Source organism: Tiliqua scincoides, chromosome 1 (genome assembly GCF_035046505.1).
Source record: "Tiliqua scincoides isolate rTilSci1 chromosome 1, rTilSci1.hap2, whole genome shotgun sequence".
NCBI lineage: Eukaryota > Metazoa > Chordata > Lepidosauria > Squamata > Scincidae > Tiliqua > Tiliqua scincoides.
Window position 1 is genome coordinate 264,184,455 of NC_089821.1, and position 19,606 is coordinate 264,204,060.

Below are 19,606 nucleotides of genomic sequence, written 5' to 3' on the forward strand. Positions count from 1 at the left end.
ATTTCCTCCTTACCTTCTTTTCTTGGCAAGAAATGGGAATCTTCACAGTATTATCATGCATGTGTGTCATGTGGTTACTCCAACAGGTGGCTGTCCCCTCATCAGCCGGCAGGGTGATCCTTTTAGAGAATATGAGTTGCTTCTGGCCCATCATACAGATCAAGATCAAGCGCTGTCATCAGGTAGGAAGGTGTCTGTCTTTGTCTTGTTGCCAGCAGTCAGAAGGGAAGGGACCCCAAACCTGCTTAGCTTTTTCTGTAGTTCAGTAAACACCTTGCCTGAAAGGGAGAGCATTGCCTCATTTGAGAGGCTTGTGTCTTTCACAGGGTGGCATTGACACGCGTGTGCGTGGCCTTGAGGTTCTGGGCCCCAAGCCCACCTTCTGGCCCATCTTCAAGGAGCAGCTGTGCCGGCGCACATACCTCTTCTACACTACCAAGGTCCATACCTGGTGCCAGGAAATCTCAGAAGACCGGATGCAGCTGCTGCAGCTCTTCAACAGGTCAGGCCTTTCCTGATAGGGGTTGCTTGACTTGGGGTTGCAGACCAAGCGAGGGAAATGTCTGGGTGGCAGGGTCTTCTTGAGTGATAAATTGAAGATGTGAGACCATGCAAATTCAGGGCAAAGATGCAGTCGTTCCCAGCTGCCACTCACTTAGCCTAAAATATCCATCACACTCATATTCATCTCTATTCCACCACATTGCCTAAGCTCCTGCCCTGCCATGTCACATGCCTTACAGATTCATTGCTAAGTCCAGATGTTCCCACATCTAGAAGCTACTCAGACATTTGCCAAACCCAAATCAAGAGTTCACACCACATATGTTTGTCATTGTAGGTTGAACAGTGCCCTGTGCCATGAGCAGATGTTTGCCGATAGCTTCCTTCCCAATGATGAGGCTGCTCATGCCCTGGGCAAGACCTGCTGGGAGGCCCTGATCAACCCCTTAGTGCAGAGTATCACTTCTCCAGGTATAAGTTTTCCTTCCTAACCAGGGGCATTGCTGGTCAGTCGGCCTTGTCCCAAGCAGACTTGCTGACTCTTCTTTCTGGCCTTCCAGATCCCAGCGGCATCAGCCCACTGTCATGGCTCCTAAGCCAGTACTTGGAGAATCTGGAGGCAATCCAAAGCACCAAAAGTCAGGCCACTATCTTCAACTCTCATGTGCGGCGCTTGAGTCACCTGCTGGTGCATGTGGACTGCAGCAGCTCTGAGCCCGAGGAGCTGAAGCCATCCATTAAATCCAGTGAGTGTCATCCCCCCCCCCACTTTGAAGGAGCTCTTCTCTGATAGACTATCTTCTTTGAAGATAGACAGATGCAAATAGGAGAAGCTCCTGAGGGCTGAACAGATATGGTCGTACTGGGACTATATAGAGTATAGGGCTTCAAGAGAACTGTGCTTGCTGTAGGGAGAGATGGTCTCTGTAGGTCAGGATGTGTGGGGTGAGTACCATGTTTCTTGCTAGGTGGTCTTTTCAGAGTACTCAAGAGTCTGAGGCAACGTCATGCACACTGTTCACGGATTCCGATTCTAGTGTGTCCTAAAATCCCTTGCCAACAGGGTTGTGCAATTCTGATTTTACAGATTGGAAGAACGGGAAAAACAAGGAGCTGACCTCTGGGGCCACCAGATCGGCAGTCAAGAAACCTAACAGTATGATGGGCATCATGCAGTGCTGGAAAGGGGTGGTCCAGCAGCAGGTATCTGGCTGACTGCACCAAGTAGTAAGAGGTGTTGTTGGATGCGGGAGATTTCTTGCTCAGTAGCGCAAGCTCCATATTGATGCAAGTTCATGTTGTCCTCTTCCATCACTTATATAGTCCTCAGTAGTCTAATGCAGTGGTTCTCAAACTCTGAGGGAGTTTTATTCCCTCAGTAAGTTCTTGCGGGGGAGGAGCTAGGGCAGCAGTGCAACCCCCAGGATCATGTCCATATGGGGGGGGCGAGTGGGGTGCTTCTGACTTAAGTTATGTAGGCAGGGCTGCAGCAGGCTGCAGGAGGTGCGGGCACTTCCGTTTTGCTTTGCTCCTGCTGTTTATGAATGTTCCAAGCCTTGGGGAGTGCTGCAGAGGGCTGCGCAAGGTTCCCCACACCGCCTGCAGCAGCTCTACCTTCATAACGTAAGTCAAAAGGACCTCCCCTCACCCCCCCATACGAATGCGATCCTGAGGATCTGTTCCCTGCCTCTCCCCTCCCCCTGCCCTTTAAAGGGACGGGGAACCTTTACATGAACTGGTGGGTCTCGCAACCCATTGGTTTGATCTAATGCATAGCTTGTGAGTGGTGAGTGTTGTTGCATGTCCTTTTCTTGTTAAAGAGCTGCACTCTTAAAAGCGCAGCTTCAGGAACTGTGAAGCTGCAAGGTAGGGATGAATGTGAGACCCTGTTAGATCTCCATGTGGAAGGTCTGACTGCCACCCATGCAACTTTGCTGGAGTTTCTTTTTGCTGTATCTAGAAACAGATGAGCCCTCCATTGGCTCACCTATAGGTTTTCATGGTTGCTTACAAAGCAGGACAAAGGGAAAATAGGAGTCAAAATATTTGAAGCAATTCAAAAGAGCCAACCAGCCAATATCTGACTTAGAGCTGAACACCAGCCACAGCTTGCCACTGCAAAGGCTTTCCTGATTAGGCTTTCAGGAATGTTCCAACGTCCCCCCACGGCATCTGACAGTGGGTTCTGGGTGCTGCTCTTGTAACGCTGCTGTGCCTGTGATTCTGTCCAGGTGAAACGGTTCCTAGAGTCATCCTGGCAGGCACCTGACTTTGTGGAGCGCTATTGCAACACTTATCTGCACCTCCGCACTGCCATGGAGGAGCTCTTTGGACAGCAGATGTCCTTCATGCTGGCCCTCTGCCAGGGCTTCTCAGGGGCATTGCTGCAACTCTCCTTTCTGACAGCCATGCACGTGAGTAAGGACTAATGGGGCTCTTCCCAGATCCTAGAAATGATCCCCTCGGTCACTTGGGAGGAACCCAATTCACCCTGAATCCTGTTCCCTGGCCTTTGTCTTGGGTCCCCTGTGCTTGTGAGCTGACCAGGAACTTTGACCTTGCTACCTGCAATTCCACACCTCTTCCTGCAGTCTGCTCAAATCCCTTTTATAACCACAACAGAGTGTGCCCCAGAGAAATTGTGCCCTTTCCTTCCCCGGGGAGATTCCTGCTGCTTTGGTGGGAGAAATTCCTTCCCCAACTTCTCCTTTGTTTGTGGAGGATCTCCTAGACTCACCTCTCACCCCTTGCCCCCTGCTTCAGGTGAGTGAACAGTTTGCCCGCTACATTGACCGGTGGATCCAAGAGAGCTGGGCTGACTCAGGAAACGTGGAGACCCTGCGGCGCCTGCAGCAGAGCCTGGAGCCCATTCTCTTCTTGTCAGGCCTGGAGTTGGCCAACACCTTTGAGCACTTCTACCGGTGAGACCTTTATGGCGAGAGGAGCAGAATGCCTGGGAGGGAGGAGAAGAGAGGCCTGCTTATTGTGTTGAGGGAATTGAGAGAGGCAGGCAGTGATGATGCAAGCACCTTCATAGGGTGAATTGATGTGAGAGGATGTCATCCAGCATACCAGGCCAATAAAGTTCTTTCTGAGAGGCAGAAGTCGAAAGGTCCTTGGACCTGCTGCTTGCATGTGACTGGGGAGCCCCTGGATTCTGGGGGGGGGGGGCTGTGCAACGGGTGGGGGTGGTAATGTGAAGGGGTTCCTGATCCCTCAGCCTGACCTCCTTGCCTCTGCAGGTACTACTTGGGTGACCGGCTCCTGTCCCAGGGCAAGACGTGGCTGGAGTGTGCCGTGGTGGAGCACATTGGGCTCTGCTTTCCCAACCGTTTCCCCCAACAGATGCTGAAGAACCTGAGCGAGTTGGAGGAGCAGCAGCAACAGTTTCACCTTTTCCAGCTCCAGCAGCTAGACCAGCATCTGCTGGAACTTGATCAGGATGGGAAATGTGAAGAGGTGGAAGAGGGAGAGGTGAGCTGGGACTCCCAAAGGATGAGCTCTGCTGGACCAAGGCCACTCTGGTGTCTCCCTCCATCTCTGCCTCTGCACTGCCTGCACACCTTCTGATACTGGTTCTGTTCCCCCCAGATCATGGAGGAGGAGCCTTGCCCTCAGGAAAAGGAGACAGAAGTGAAGGTGCTGGCCTTGTCCCTACGGTGTTGGACTGTCTCCCCACTCTGCTACCTAGAGGAGCCAGCCAGATTTTTCCCGCCATCCCTCAGTCAGCACCTGGGCAAATTTGAGGACTTCTACACCCAGAGTGAGAATGGACCTGGCCTTGTGCCCAAATTGGGCAGAGATGGTTCTGATCCATCTCAGTCTTTCCCTCTCCCCAGGCTTTGCAGTGGGCACCTGGGTACTGCTCAAGCTGTACGTACTGAATTAAGGAACAGGTTTGGAAATGAGTGGCACCTCCTTTCCTATGGAGAACACTATGAGGTGCTGTAGTCTTAGTGCCAGAGGCAGGGCTAGGGCCTGTGGAAGAACTGGCTAATCGTAGGGTTTAAAGGACACTTCAGTAAATTGGGGGGGAAAAAATGAAGCCTCACATTTTGTTAGAGCTGGGACAGATCCAGGTTCTGTAGTGTGACTTCCCATCCCTGCATCAGAGAAGGGGAGGATAAGCTGGGTGGGGGAAAGGGAGGTAGCCTGGGCCTATTTTTAGAGGAGCCGCATCCAGGACATGAAGAATAATGTTTAAATATCTAAGTCAAAAGCTCCCACTGCAGATGGCCCTTTACAATACAGGGGGAGGGGAGAGAGGAGGGATTATTTCTTATAGTGTCATCTTTTGGCCAGTGACCCTGCAGTCAGCCATGATGTCATGTAATATCCGCTGTCCCATGGGGAAAGGTCTGTGGTGTCCAGGCTCTCACTCTGGCTGGAGCTGGACCTTCACAGAATTCTGCTGGTGGAGTCCTCATCTTCATCTTCCTTCCATCCCTTGCAGGTCAGAGCCGCTTTGGGCTGGAGCACACAAAGCCACGGCGTTTGCAGTGGACGTGGCTGGGCCATGCAGAGCTTGAGTACCAGGGCTGCATCCTTCATGTGTCCACCCTGCAGATGTACATCCTTCTCTGTTTCAACTGCCATGAGGTACTGATTGTCCTGCTTTTCCCTCTCTTTGCCACCATTTGGTGTAGACAATTTTGGATCAGCTTTTGCTGAGGAGCAAAAATGCTAGTTGCATGCTGAAGTGTCCCCAATTCCTCTATAACCCATGTTAAGCTGATTCTGGCTATACTCTGGTAGAGGCAATTTCCGTATTGTGCAAATGTTTAATTTGCACTTTGACACAGAATGGTTAAGGCAGCAATCCTATCCACACTTCCCTGAGAGTAAAATCCATTGACTATCCTGGGATTTACTTCTGAGTAGACAGGCATAGGATTGGGCTCTAACTTTTGCATGTTACTATGGTGTTAATGGGGGAGTACAAGGTGGCTTCTGCTCCCCATTCTGTTTTCAGTCAGTTTTCCTAATTCTCCAGAGACTTGGACTGTAGGTGGCCACTGAATTCTGTCGTTGACTATTCAGCAGCATTCTGCCTGGATTCAGTAACCTGAATGGGCTTATTCCTCTTGGTTCTAGGAGGTGTTTGTGGAGAGCCTGTTACAATCCACTGGTCTCTCTCCTGTGCTCTTGAGTCATGCACTGAAACCCTTGACAAAGGAGAACGGGGTCCTGACTCAGAGTCAGGGTAAGTACGAGAGGCTTTGCAAGGAGGAGGGAGGGGGTCTTGACCCACATTGTGGTAAGTGGGCATGAAGGTGGTCTTGGGAGGCATTTGGGCTCTTGAGCTTCAGCTGCTTCCATGGAGCATTTATGTTTGCCAAACCCTGCTGTAGAAACTTTGCAGCAAGGCCTCACTGAAGGCAGTCTGTGCTTGAACCTGAGAAGTCTATGGTGGTCTGATGATATCCCATGACTTTTTGTTCTAGGAGTCTTGAGGCTAAACAAGGGGACACTGTCCCACCTGTCTGGTCAGTGCCTGTGGCTGTTGCCCAAACAGACATACTTGAATGTGGAGGAGGATGAAGGCAGTGCCCTGGAGAAGAGAAGAAATGTGATCTGCTGCCTCATCATCCAAATTCTCAAGGAGGAGAAAGCAATGCACATTGACAATCTAGTGTTCAGGGTATGGAGTGCAGAAAATCTGACTTGTAGCTCAATCCAGTATGTAGCTAAGGAGGTTGATGCATTCTCTCTTCTTCTGCCAGGTGATTGATGCCTGCCAGAAATGGAAGCCCAGTTCATCTCTGAACTTCTTAAGCTTCTGCTGCAGCAGTGCCGATGTGCTGGCCTGCATCCTTCATCTGCTAAACAAAGGCTACATCCGGCGCCAGGAGGACCGACCGCAGCTCTTGCAGCATGTCTCCACAGAGTGCCCTACTGTAGCATTGCCAAAGAACCAGCCCCATGTAGCATTTCAGACTGTTCAGATCAAAAAGACACCTAGCATGCCCTGCACAGAAAAGAGACAGACTTTCTCTACATTCAGGTAGAACTGGCTGCTAATTGGTTTGTATGGCTGTTCAGAACATTGTTTTGGGGGGTATGATGGGAGGGTGGCCATTGCTCTTCAAGGCACTGATTTCTACCTGGAGATGGTGCTCTGTGTGGCCACTGGTTTGCACGTTTCAGTAAGAAGGTAAGAGTGGTCCAGTTGCACCATGAACTTCTACTGGACTAGCCAGCTTCCTGCAAAGAAATACACCAGTTGCTGCAAGCAGGAAGTGAATGTGTTTGCCCAAATCAGCTGCCTTCTGATTTCACTGCCTGGCTGGAGCTAGTCTTTCAACCATAAACCACGAGATAGCAACGGCACATCCTCTGATGCCGGATGACACAACAATAACCACAGCTTCTTTTGAAAGGCCAGAGTAGTTTATGGATTTGAAACTGAGGCAACCCAAAAAATATTTCTAGAAAGCGAAATTACAACTGAAATGTGGTATTTTTTCCCCTTTCATGGACTGTGTCCTTCCCCTCACTAGGAACACAATCTTTGATTAATACCTCCAGCCTTAAGGGAGGAGAGCCTCCCATCTATCAGCAAGGTCATTCTGCTGTGGGATGTCTCACTGACTTATTTTTTAGGCCTGGCCCCCTTTTTTGTTATCCTCTTAATTTCTTTGAACATTCTCTTCAATCCTGTTGGGAAGAGAGGACTTCTGTAAGCATCATTTGTCATCATTTTTGTTCTTTTTTTGGGTAGAAATCCAGTGCAGGATGCCTACTTAACTTCTTGCATACTGGCTGTAATTTGGCAGGATTGGGTATAAAGAGGTTGGCACCTTTCTTTTTACTGCGCCTGAACCAGCCATGATGAGTGCTGAGAACACCGAGAAGATGATGAATTATTCAAACTGACCAGAGAAGGCTGCAGCACATGGAATTAGCTGCCATCATCTCCTGTGTCCCTTATTTCTACCCTTGAGGTGCTTGTGTCTACTCTAAATCTATGTAGAGCACAAGCTAATCTGTTGTGGCAAAATGCAGGTAAGTCATGAGCTACCTATAATGTGCAGAATGGCACTAGGTGGAATCTTTGTAGTCTAGGATCAACTGTGCAGCCTAGGATCAGCTAGGGTGTTATGATTGTTCTGCATAATAGCAGAAGTACATTCCCTGCTTCTGTGTATTTGCTTGGCTTCTGCTAGAAACTCAGAAAATGAATGAGTAAGCAGGTTGCTCACTCCTTGGTACTTCAGCATGCTGCTGTAGCATAGCCTTTTCCTCTGGCTTACCTTCAGTGCAAACCACTATCCCACATCACTGCTGTCATAAGAACCCCCAGTCAACTGCTGGAAGTCCAACTAAATAAAACCAAATTTAATGGGTGTATATAATGCTTTCATTCAAATACTATAGCTAGCATGGCAAGTTACCATAAATCAAATGACTCTGAGAACATAAGAACTTTCTAACTTGGGCTGCAATCCTAACCACTTTCCTGAGAGTAAGCCCCATTGAACAAAATAGGACTTACTTCTGAGTAGACCTGGTTAGGATTGTGCCCTTAAGCAGCTATAATCAAGGGGAGTTTTTTTTTGGGGGGGGGGGAGATGAACAAGAGTTGCCATTGCAACACTGGTGCCTGGAGCACTGACAAGTGCTGAGCTTCACTTCATCTCTTGCCTTTGCCTCCTTATAGTAAGCAATTTGAATTCACTGCTCAGAAGAAATGTCATGGCAACCTCAGCATCTTGCTGTGTGTGTGGCAGCAGACTTCAGAAGGCTTGCAGTTATGCAGGTGAGGCAAACAGCCAGCTAGTTAGCCAAACCCCTCAAGTAGTATGTTGAGTAGAATTAGAGCAGAGGGCTGCTTTCACAGTTACACTGGATCAGGAGGGGATGTGTAGTCTCATTTCATCTGGCTTTATTCAGGTATGTGTATCCAATACACACTGTATACACACTGTAAGCCAAACACTTCCTCAACTGGTAAAGGAAATGAAAAAGGAGAAGCAACTCTTGAGTAGACAGAGAAAAAACTGCAAGAGTTTCATTCCTGGAATAAATTGCTGTGGAAAGAAGTATCACTTGCTGTTCTATAGCACCCACCAGCATGGCTTCTCAGCCAAAATCCCAGCTATGCTACTTTTTCTCCTTGCATCACCCATGCAGCAGATGGGGTCAGATTTAAGAGGAGCCAGAAAGGACTGCACTAAGTGGAATAGGTTCAAGAGTCTGATGTTCCTTCCTCTCCCCAAAGGATCTGCTACTTTCTTGTAGCTGTGTAAGGAATGCACCCAAAGTGGGTTTTTGGCCTGTCCCTTAAGACCAGGGGCACCCAAACCCTGGCCCGGGGGCCACTTGCGGCCCTCAGGGGCTCCCAATCAGGCCCTCAGGGAGCCCCCAGCCTCCAATGAGCCTCTGGCCCTCCAGAGACTTGCTGGAGCCCATGCTGGTCTGATGCGACTGCTCTCAGCATGAGGACAACTGTTCGACCTCTCATACAAGGTGTGGGACAAGGGCTCCCTCCACTGCTTGCTGATTCACGTCTGTGATGCAGCAATGGCAGCGAAGGGAAGGCAGGCCTTACTTTGTGCAAGGCCTTTTATAGGCCTTGAGCTACTGTAAGACCTTCATTCATTCATATAAGTTCCATCTCTAATAAATTCATTTATGTAAATTTATCCACATTTTAAATGTAAATTAATTCTTTTTTCCCTGGGCCCCCAACACAGTGTCAGAGAGATGATGTGGCCCTCCTGCCAAAATGTTTGGACACCCCTGCTTAAGACAGTAGAAGACTGAAAAAATTGTACAGATCTGAACACAGAATCATTGACCATCACTAGGTAAACCTGTACTGCTTTCGGCTAGCTAGCTTCACCCACTCTCACATAAAGAGAGTTTATCAGAACTAGTCCCCAACTTCTGACAGTCATTTTCCATTACCTTCACATCATGCAAAAGGGAAACCTGTTGGAAGGTAGTACTCCTGTTAGGCACCACAGCTAGGATGCAAGAACTTTTCAGGCCCACACACAAGGGGTTTGTGATAGCCTGGTGGAAGCTTTTAATAATTTTAAAATTACTTAATGTCAAACACTGTTATTGAGATTTCCCTCACTTTTAAAAAAGAAGTTTGCCATGTGTCATTTGATGGGATGGGTCAGACTTGTGGTTGAGAAAAAAGAAAATGGAATCAGTTCTAACATTTTTTTGCAGAGTCAACACAAAAGGAAAGCAAGCTGAAATTTCCAAACTCACAAATCAAGCTGATGCTCTTAAGTCACAATGGTACCAGCATTAATTTATTAAAATTAATCCAGAAAGCAACCTTACATTAAGTTTAACAAAAATAGAATCTTGTAAAAAATGGGGTTAACCCACCATCCCTGCTCTCCTAACCACGAGCAGCTGCGTCCGCCAGGCAGGCGCAATACCACAGTTTAGGTCTCTGAGTTCGGTAGGATACACTTTCAAGGCGGGGAGGGGGGTTGGTTTGGCAGTTCTAGTGACACACGCTCCAGGAGGGCTGAATGAAGCCTTGTTCATGAAGCCTGCTTGGTTTAAGAGAAGGGGAGGGGATGGTTGTGAATCGAGTCAAAGGTGGGGCAAGGAGGCACCAGTAGCTGCCACAGGAAGGACAGCCCTTACAAAACCTTACTGTGCTCCTTGGCTCTCTGGTTCAAGTCATTTTAAAAAGGAACTTCCTTTCCCGCACGTCCAGCCCACCCTGCAGCTGACCACGTTCCCATCTCCTCCACTTGCTGGCTGCACGCAATGGACTTAGCATAGCAAAGTCAGAATTGGGCCCAGCTTATGGATCAGAAGACTGGCCTCGAACTGTTTCAACCCAACAGCTGGGTCTGGAGGCTCTTGCTGGTATAAACGGAGTGTAGGATTCAAATCCAACCAGCTCAAGAGAGCACCTTTTGCACCACAGCCTTCAGTGGATGAGAGGTACCAGGGGCCTGGCCTGCCTCATCGCCTGCATGAGGAGGTCTCCCTGGTACTACACCAGTGTGGCACAGGCACACCCAGCATGCAGTGTTCACACACAGCCAATCTATTATCCATTAGGAAGAGGAAAGGGGTGGGGCTCTCTTCCTAGCCCCTCCCACCCAACCCCCAATATGGTTTTGTCCCACGTTCCCTACACCCTAATGTAAAAGCTGGAATGGGCAACTTGGTTAGCAAGGTCTTTTTCTTTCTTGATCCATTTGTAGGGCACACCCTGTAACTTTGCTCCTTTCCCTCAGAAGTCAGCCTGGTGTGCTTTAAAGCAATCAAGAACCCGCCATTCATTGGCTCTGCTGCAACAGCTGGTCCTTTCCTATCTGCTAAGTTGAAGCAGGTCCTGGACCAAGTGCTGCCTTGAACCCCAGCCATGGTTCAGTTACGGGCCTCCTCCCTTTCTTGTTCTCACAGCTGACATTTGGGAAAAATGACTCCCCTTCTGCAATCTCTAGAAAATCCTGAAGCAGAAAAAAACTGAATGAAAATGCTTCCTACAGCCCTACCCCAGAGCAGGCAGCTGCAGAAAGAGAAGATGTACCTGCCTTGTGCCTGTTTGCTATCTTGGTGCCTTCACATCTGGCTCCTGTCTGCTTCATACCCTTAGAATAATGCCAGCCCCATTCCAAGAGGGAAGGACCACATAGCTTAGTAAAGACAGAGTCAAGCTACTTCATGTTAAAAGGAGACAAGTGCCAAGGCCTCAGAAGCCCTCTGTTTATGTGATTGCAGAGTGGTGCTGATGGGCAGAGGTCCAGTATGCCCAGAATGCTACCGCATGAGCTTAGCTGAGCAGCCCAGAAGAAGGGCACTAACACACATTTTCCCTAGTAGAGCACTGGCAACAGGTACAGGGCATCTGAGAGCCTGCTTCCCCTTTCTGTTCCAAGCCAGCCAGCCATGGCAGGGAAGAGAACTGTGTTCCAGCCACCACGAACACGAAGGCAACTGGGGGCTGTACAAATCCCCACTGCTTCTTTCATTCCTAATCCCACCTGACAGAGAAGGCTGGCCTGGCATGCTAGTTTCAAGAGTTCAGGTTGAGAAGCCTTGTGTGCATCTTTCTTTCACTCCCTAGGACCCAAGTTCATGTTAAACTAAAATTCATGGGTGAGACGTAAAGCAAATTGGAATGCTCCTTACAGAGAACAAACGGAGCAAGCAGGGCCCCAGCCAGATGTGGGTTCCAGCACTGGGCAGTCAGTCAAACTTCAACAGAAGCAGAAGAGCTGTATATTCCCTCCTCTGTGGTGTGTAGCGGAGCTCCAGTCTTCCCAGGCTCCCTGATTTCTAATCACGCACTCTTGGTGTAGCTGAGGATGCCAACTGGGAAATACTTGACATGTGTTGGCCACTGTGCAGCCAGCTGGAAAAACTTCACATCATTCCACTCCACGCCATCAATGCAAACTGCAAGAGAGTTGACAGAACAACACTCAGACCAGCAGCAAGTGTGTTAGTTAGACTGGAGCCCCGGGGACATTGTCAGAGAAGAGTGAGAGCGGAGCCATGTTATGTAAGAACTCTAGTGGTGGAGGCTGTATTTGTTTAGATAAACCCAGGGCATTTTGAAGCAATGGAGAGTACATCTGGAAGCATAGCTCTAGCCAACTCTCTTAGGGAAAAGACACAAAATAATCATGCTAGTCCCTGAATTTGGAAAGGGCTGGAGGTGGCTCACTTACCACGCAACATGGTGTTTTGATGTTTGGCTGTGCAGATCAGGCGTGTGATCCCCTCAATCACTTGACTCTTGGGTTCCAAGTCCTTCTCTTTAGGTTTCTTACTCAGGAACATCACTGCCAAGGATAAAACAGACAGATTCAACAGAGGCACAGGTGGCAAAATCCTACTGGAGAAGTTCAGGTCCATCTCACAGTGCCTACAAAGAGTAGGCCAGACATTTGTCCAAGAAGAAGCCTAACATGGCCTGCCACAAGAGCTGTGATGCTACAGCCTGGTACCTTTCTTGTTCTTCTCCTTGGTGACCACAGTCATGGCCATGGTGGTGGGTGGGGTCAGCTCCCCAGGACCAGGGATGCGGCTGACCTGCAGGGAGCGGAAATTGCTTTTCAGGGTGTTCTTGATGCCCGTCTCCCGCTTCTCAGCCTCTTTTCTCTTCTCTGGCCCTTGAACTGTCCAGTAATCGACCTGTAGGCCCATCACCTCCACACCAGGACTCAGATTGCTGGAGGGAGAGAAAACAGAAGTTACAACTTGACTTTTGGGAGCCAAGCTACGTAATCAGCAGAAATCGTGCAGTGCAGCTGATCCCAGAGAGAAGGGGGAGGCGCCAAAAGGGCAGAAAAAGTAGGAGCTTGGAAGGAGTTTTATTTTGGAAATAATGCCCAACATGTTTCAATCAAAGAGACACTAAAACAAATGATACACATTTAGAAATAGATATTAAAAGAGAAAGTATAACAACATCATTTATACTTAATATTTGAAGGCCAGATATTCTTGATTTGTTTTAGCTCCTTCTATTGATTTTCATTCAAAAATATCTGTCATTTGTGTCAGTGCCCTTGGACAGGCATCTCAAAATCAATCACTGCTCTCAAGCACCAGTTTGCAGAGGCCAACCTCTTCTGTGGCTCTTGCAGCTCATGCTGGACTGTACCATTCTATGATGGAAAGAGGAGGAGGCGAACGCTCCCACATGAAACATTCTCTCTGAATATAGAAGCCTACATAGGATTTCAAAGAGAAATTGCCTAGTCTAGTTTCTCTGACATGCTCATTTATTATCTACTATTGACCTGCAGGCAGGGCTAACACAAGCCCCTTCTCCAGCACCACCTGAACTGGCATAGCTCCACCCCCCACAGAGTACACTACTCACAGCTCTTCCCCAGTAGTGGGCCTTGCACCCAGCACGTAGGAATTTTATCATGCTGAACTTCTCATAGAAAGTATACTGTGAAATCACAGCATTGTCCAGCTGTGAATACCCCCCCATAAATACAAGCTAAAAGGTGCTGACCCTGCTCCTGAAAGCCCACTGCTGACCGATGGGGAGGGGGGAGGGGTACCCACTGCCTCCTTGGTGTAGGGGATCCCTCCGCCAGATGGAGATGAGGAGCTCAGCAGAGAAGTGGTGCAGATGGTGACATCATCAGAATCAACTAGGCAAAGAAATAATTAGAATCAAAGAGGGAAAGATTATCCCAGGGGGAGCTCTCACCTGCTAGCTAACATCAGCATGAGAGGCCTGTCCCTGGCAGGCTCTTGGGGAGTTCAGTGGCCACACTGACTACCGCTTTCTGTCTTCCCACACTGGTTCTTGAAGTGCTTGGTGGCCTCCACCTTCCAATTCTTCCCAAGACTGGCTGGCCGAGGCAAAAGGGTGCCAGCTTAACCCCTCTTCTTCCCCAATGGAGCAACTCCCGTTGTACTGAACAGCCACACTGGGGGTCCACAAGCAAGGGCAGACTTATCTTTTTGACTCCTTGCATCCCCCTCTCTAGCACTTGCAAACATGCAATGGGCCCATGTTTAGCATTTCATTTTCTTCTGCCTATTTGCCCCTCAACTGATAAAGCATAAGAAGAATCCCCCTAGATCAGGCCAAATGCTCATCTAGTTCAACTTCCTGTATTTCACAGGGTGCAATCCTGAGGTGGACTTGGGCTGGTGCACATCCTTGCACCGGCCCAGGAGTGTTGCAAAAGTGCTGTGCCGCAGTTTTTCTTGCTGCCACAGGCCCTGAGAAGAAGGTAAGTTACGTTTACCGATCTCAGCCAGCACAGGGGTCTGGAGGGAGGGCAGGGAGGAGGAGGTGGGAGGTTTGGGGTGGGGGGAGAGCGGGTAATAGGCATCCCCAGGGGGGGTGGAGAGCAGGAGGCAGGGCCAGGATCTAGCAGCTAGCTATCTGATTTGATTGGTAATCCACCTTTCTTCCTGAAGGGCACCCAAGGTGGCTAACAACATTTAAAAGTCATAAAATATATACGATGAAACAATGATAGAATAGAAACAATGATAAAATAGCAGTTATGCCAGATCCTGACCTTGTTCCTGGGCAGCACAGTGCGGCTCTGGGCTGCTCAGATCTGCGCCACCTCATCAGGTGGTGTAGATCTGAGTGGATTCATTAGAACCACTGCACGACACAGGGTAAGGGGAAACATTTCCCCTTGCCTTGGGCTGTGCTGCTTTTGGTCCCAAACTTGTGCAGGATGTAGCAAGACCTGCCTGCTTCCAGCACAACTGGCCCGCTGGCCTGCCTGTTTCCAGCACAACTTAGGATTGCGCCCACAGTGGCCCACCAGGTGCCTCAAAGCACACAAGGTAACAAGAGACCTGCATCCTGGTGCCCTCCAAAGCTTTGAAGGTCATGTTGTACCTTCCTCAGAGCAGTGTCATTTCACTTATTATGCCAACACTGAAGGGGCACTGTGGACAAATAAGCCAGGACCAATAAGAACATAAGAACTGCCCCACTGGATCAGGCCATCTCGTCCAGCTTCCTGTATCTCACAGCGGCCCACCAAATGCCCCAGAGAGCACACCAGATAACAAGAGACCTCATCCTGGTGCCCTCCTTTGCATTGGCACTCTGACATAGCCCATTTCTAAAATCAGGAGGTTGCACATACACATCATGGCTTGAAACCCATAATGTATTTTTCCTCCAGAAACTTGTCCAATCCCCTTTTAAAGGCATCCACGCCAGATGCCGTCACCACATCCTGCGGCAAGGAGTTCCACAGACCAACCACATGCTGAGTAAAGAAATATTTTCTTTTGTCTGACCTAACCCTCCCAACACTCAATTTTAATGGATGTCCCCTGGTTCTTGTGTTATGTGAGAGTGTAAAGAGCATCTCTCTATCCACTTTATCCTTCCCATGCACAATTTTATATGTCTCAATCATGTCCCCCCTCAGGCGTTTCTTTTCTAGGCTGAAGAGGTCCAAACGATGTACCATTCCTCATAAAGGAAGGTGCCCCAGCCCAGTAGTCGCTCTCTTTTGCACCTTTTCCATTTCCACTATGTCCTTTTTGAGATGTGGTGACCAGAACTGGACACAATACTCCAGGTGTGGCCTTACCATCGATTTGTACAACAGCATTATAATATTAGCCGTTTTGTTCTCAATACCTTTTCTAATGATCCCAAGCATAGAATTGGCCTTCTTTACTGCCACCACATATTGGGTCAACGCTTTCATCGACCTGTCCAACACCACCCCAAGACCTCTCTCCTGATCTGTCACAGACAGCTCAGAACCCGTTAGCCTATATGTGAAGTTTTGATTTTTTGCCCCAATGTGCATGACTTTACACTTATTGACATTGAAGCACATCTGCCATTTTGCTGCCCATTCTGCCAGTTTGGAGAGATCCTTCTGGAGCTCCTCACAATCACTTCTGGTCTTCACCACTCAGAAAAGTTTGGTGTTGTCTGCAAACATAGCCACCTCACTGCTCACCCCTGTCTCCAGGTCATTTATGAAGAGGTTGAAAAGCACCAGTCCCAGGACAGATCCTTGGGGCACACCGCTTTCCACCTCTCTCCACTGTGAAAATTGCCCATTGACACCCACTCTCTGTTTCCTGGTCTTCAACCAAGTCTCAATCCAGGAGAGGACCTGTCCTCTAATTCCCTGATTGTGGAGTTTTTTCAGTAGCCTTTGGTGAGGGACCATGCTGAATGCCTTCTGAAAGTCCAGATATACAATGTCCACGGGTTCTCCCGCATCCACATGCCTGTTGACCTTTTCAAAGAATTCTATAAGGTTTGTGATGTAAGACTTACCCTTACAGAAACCATGCTGATTCTCCCTCAGCAAGGCCTGTTCGTCTATGCGTTTTGAGATTCTATCTTTGATGAGGCATTCCATCATCTTACCCGGTATAGATGTTAGGCTGACCGGCCTATAGTTTCCCGGGTCCCCCCTCTTTCCCTTTTTAAAGATTGGTATGACATTTACTATCCTCCAATCCTCTGACACCGTGGCCGTTTTGAGGGACAAGTTGCATGTTTTAGTCAAGAGCTCAGCAACTTCATTCTTCAATTCCTTAATAACTCTTGGATGGATGCCATCCGGGCCCAGTGACTTATTGATCTTTAATTTATCAATGAGGTCTGAAACATCTCTTTCAACCTCTATCTGACTTAATTCCTTGGTCAGAAGGGGCCGTTCAGGCAGCGGTATTTGCCTGAGGTCTTCTGCCGTGAAGACAGATGCAAAGAACTCATTTAATTTCTCTGCCATCTCTAAGTCTCCTTTTATCTCCCCTTTCCCTCCATCACCATCCAGAGGGCCAACCGCTTCTCTGGCAGGTTTCCTGTTTCCAACATATTTGAAGAAGCTTTTATTAATCCCCTTAATGCTGCTGGCCATGTGTTCCTCATAGTCTCTCTTAGCCTCCTGTATCACCTTCTTACATTTCTTTTGCCACAGTTTATTTTTCCTTTTTATTCTCTTCATTAGGGCACGACTTCCATTTACTGAAGGAAGCTTCCTTGCCCTTTACGGCCTCTCTAACTTGGCTGGTTAGCCATGCGGGGCACCCACCTGGATTTAGTCGAGCCCTTCTTCCTTTGCAGTATACACTTCCGCTGGGCCTCTATTACTGTTGTTTTAAGCAGTGTCCATGCACTCTGGAGAGATTGGACTCTTTTTACCTTCCCTTTCAACCTCCTTCTAACCAGCCTCCTCATTTGAGGGAAGTCCGCTCGTCGGAAGTCAAGGGTTTTTGTGAGAGATTTCCCCAGTATTCTTCCCCAAAGTGCATGTCAAAACGGATCGCAGCATGAACACTGTTCCCCAACAGCTCCGTAACACTGACATCTTTAACCAGGTCCTGAGTACCGCACAATATTAAATCCAGAGTCACCTGTCCTCTGGTAGGCTCCATGACTAGCTGCTCTAAGGCACAGTCATTTAACATGTCAAGGAATCCGGTCTCCTTTTCTTGACCAGAACACAAATTGACCCAGTCTATATGAGGATAATTGAAGTCCCCCATGATTACAACCCTGTCCCTCCTTGTCACCTCCCTGATCTGTTTCCTCATTTCAAGGTCCCCTTCTGGTTTCTGGTCTGGAGGACGATAGTACGCCCCCAGTATTACATCACTCTTCAGGCCTGGTAATTTAACCCACAGAGATTCTATGGTGGAGTCGGACCCGCCTTCAATCTCTACTTTGCTGGATTCTATCCCTTCCTTAACATAAATGGCCACCCCACCTCCAATGTGTACAAGTGGTTTGGTTTTTGTTCTTTCCACCTCCAGGGGTTCCAATCATTGCTTCTCTTTAATAGAACAAGAAGCTTCAGGGGCCAGTAACAGGCAAAACTCTTTATAACAACCTTGACGCCATCAGCTTTCACAAGAACAAGATAAATTACTCCTATCACCATTTTACAGGTGGGCAGTTGGGTCTCAATGACTTGCCCCAGGCCAACTGGAGGAAGGAGTTCACGGTTGCCAAAACCAGCTTGGCTACAATTCTCGAGCCCAGAATCATAGTGGTCCCAATGCCACATTGGAATTTACTCTGTACTCCCCTTTCCCCAAGCTGACTTGGCAGGAGGCTTAAGGAGCCAACCCTGCCATCATCGGCTTCTCACCTGAGGTGCTGAATGACTGCTCCACAAGCCCCACCTTCACCACCTGCCAAGGTACAAGGAAAAAGGTCATTCCTGCTTCCAGCCATTTTGTCTTCTACTCCCTGCCCCAAGAACATCCACATCACCCTCAATACAACTGCTTTGGCTTTTGCAGGGCAGCTCTTCAGGTTTTCAGAAAGAGGGACATCCCTAATGTCTACCTGAAGATGCTGCCATAAATTGATCCTAAGACATTATGCATATAGCATGAAGTAGGAGCTCTACCCTTCTCCCATAGTGGCCATCAAGGTGAAAGGAAAGTGTAAGGGCATCCCTTGCAGGAACTGGCTGCCCCACCTTACCAATACTCACCCCAACAAACGGTACAAATTTTTGGCAGGAGTCTTCATCTGGGCTGCAAAATGGAATGGAGGCAATTAAAAGTCACAAGGTTCTATACAGTCCTCTGCCTATAAGGCAACCATGAGTCATGGCTCACTCCCAAATTCACCTCCCATCATCCTTTGCTTGACATATCACCAATGGTCTTTGGAAAGGCAGTTGGAGCAGCTCTGCCCTTCAGAGAGGCCATTGGACCCAAGCAAGAAGGCGAGGCTTGTTGCCAAATCCAGGGGCCTGTCTCTCCTCCCAGCAAAAGCCTGACATGTTAAAAAAAGCAGCTACCACAGAGCCAAGCAATGGGGGTTTCTTTCTTTAGGAAGATAGAAGCAAGACAGGTCCCTCTGCTGCACACAGCATACCAACCCCTCCCCCAACCCAGACACTAGAGCACAGGATCACACTGCAAAGGTGGGAGGAGGAATGGGGGAGGGTGCAGAGAAGGCTCAAAAAGGAAGGAAGAAGGATTTCGTTCCCACTATTTCCACAGGAGGGAGTTCACACATGCAACTAGGAACAGCCAGCAGCCCTTGCCTCACACAAGGCAGACGGGGGAGAGGAAATCAGGTCTGTTCCTGGACAGCGAGGAGACAGACGGACATGGGGAGAAGGCAACACTGCAGCAAGCCACAGTCCAATACCTGATATAAAAATCAAAATAGAGGCTTCTTTTCCTTGAATGCCAAAAAACCAAGAAGAGGGAGAGGCATAAGCACCGCTGGAACATGAGCCATTACAGACAAGCAGCGGTGGGAGACACAGTGCCCACCTCGTCTAGCGAGCTGGGGGCAACCAAGGCCACTCTGGACTCCATGTGGGAGAGAGCGCCAGGCTGGGCTAGAATGGTTCTGCAGCAACAGCCAAGAGGCAGGATGTCCCTGAGAGCGCTGGAGTGCCCTGGCTGGCTTTGGGCAGAAGAGGGCTCCAGAGCACTTGAAAAGAGTACAGGCCTCTAGGCACGTCCAAGCAACAGCATCCCTTAGCTCCCAGTTCAGCACTTGGGAATGTCTGGAAAGCCACCTAGCCCCAGCCCCCACAAAACATAGGTACCAGTGCTGGCTTGAGGCAAGATACCCTCACTGGAACCTACCCTCTCCCTTAGTGGATCCATCTGATCACTGCTCATTCACTTGCCCTCTTCCTCTGGGTGCAAGCCACACATA

The 19,606-nt window shown here is 48.9% G+C and overlaps 2 protein-coding genes across 5 annotated transcripts in view; one reads left to right on the forward strand and one right to left on the reverse strand.

Moving 5' to 3' along the window:
- The window catches only part of CUL7 (cullin 7), a 35,166-nt gene extending 26,635 nt beyond the window's left edge, over positions 1-8,531 (forward strand). Inside the window, exons 18-32 of one of the 2 annotated variants that reach the window (XR_010794343.1) lie at positions 87-182; positions 327-502; positions 842-975; positions 1,065-1,250; positions 1,592-1,707; positions 2,736-2,918; positions 3,268-3,425; positions 3,747-3,978; positions 4,096-4,267; positions 4,958-5,103; positions 5,599-5,707; positions 5,949-6,145; positions 6,228-6,508; positions 7,281-7,509; positions 8,165-8,531. Coding sequence is in view for 1 of the 2 variants with exons in the window: in XM_066624876.1 (XP_066480973.1) it covers positions 87-182; positions 327-502; positions 842-975; positions 1,065-1,250; positions 1,592-1,707; positions 2,736-2,918; positions 3,268-3,425; positions 3,747-3,978; positions 4,096-4,267; positions 4,958-5,103; positions 5,599-5,707; positions 5,949-6,145; positions 6,228-6,508; positions 7,281-7,380 (2,286 nt within the window). In the remaining variant the exon portion in view is untranslated. Of the gene's footprint in view, positions 1-86; positions 183-326; positions 503-841; positions 976-1,064; positions 1,251-1,591; positions 1,708-2,735; positions 2,919-3,267; positions 3,426-3,746; positions 3,979-4,095; positions 4,268-4,957; positions 5,104-5,598; positions 5,708-5,948; positions 6,146-6,227; positions 6,509-7,280; positions 8,045-8,164 lie in introns of those variants that run through there. The other variant, XM_066624876.1, reaches the window with a different exon arrangement.
- A 1,215-nt stretch (positions 8,532-9,746) lies between these two features.
- LOC136648696 (phosphofurin acidic cluster sorting protein 1-like) overlaps positions 9,747-19,606 on the reverse strand; it is a 164,579-nt gene continuing 154,719 nt past the window's right edge. For 2 of the 3 annotated variants that reach the window (XM_066624892.1, XM_066624910.1), the window contains exons 19-25: positions 19,085-19,117; positions 18,417-18,459; positions 18,066-18,108; positions 13,466-13,607; positions 12,444-12,667; positions 12,165-12,278; positions 9,747-11,889 (exon numbers count right to left, since the gene is read on the reverse strand). In XM_066624892.1, coding sequence (XP_066480989.1) covers positions 11,774-11,889; positions 12,165-12,278; positions 12,444-12,667; positions 13,466-13,607; positions 18,066-18,108; positions 18,417-18,459; positions 19,085-19,117 — 715 coding nt within the window. In that variant the 3' untranslated portion in view covers positions 9,747-11,773. The remainder of the gene's footprint in view (positions 11,890-12,164; positions 12,279-12,443; positions 12,668-13,465; positions 13,608-18,065; positions 18,109-18,416; positions 18,460-19,084; positions 19,118-19,606) is intronic. The other variant, XM_066624901.1, reaches the window with a different exon arrangement.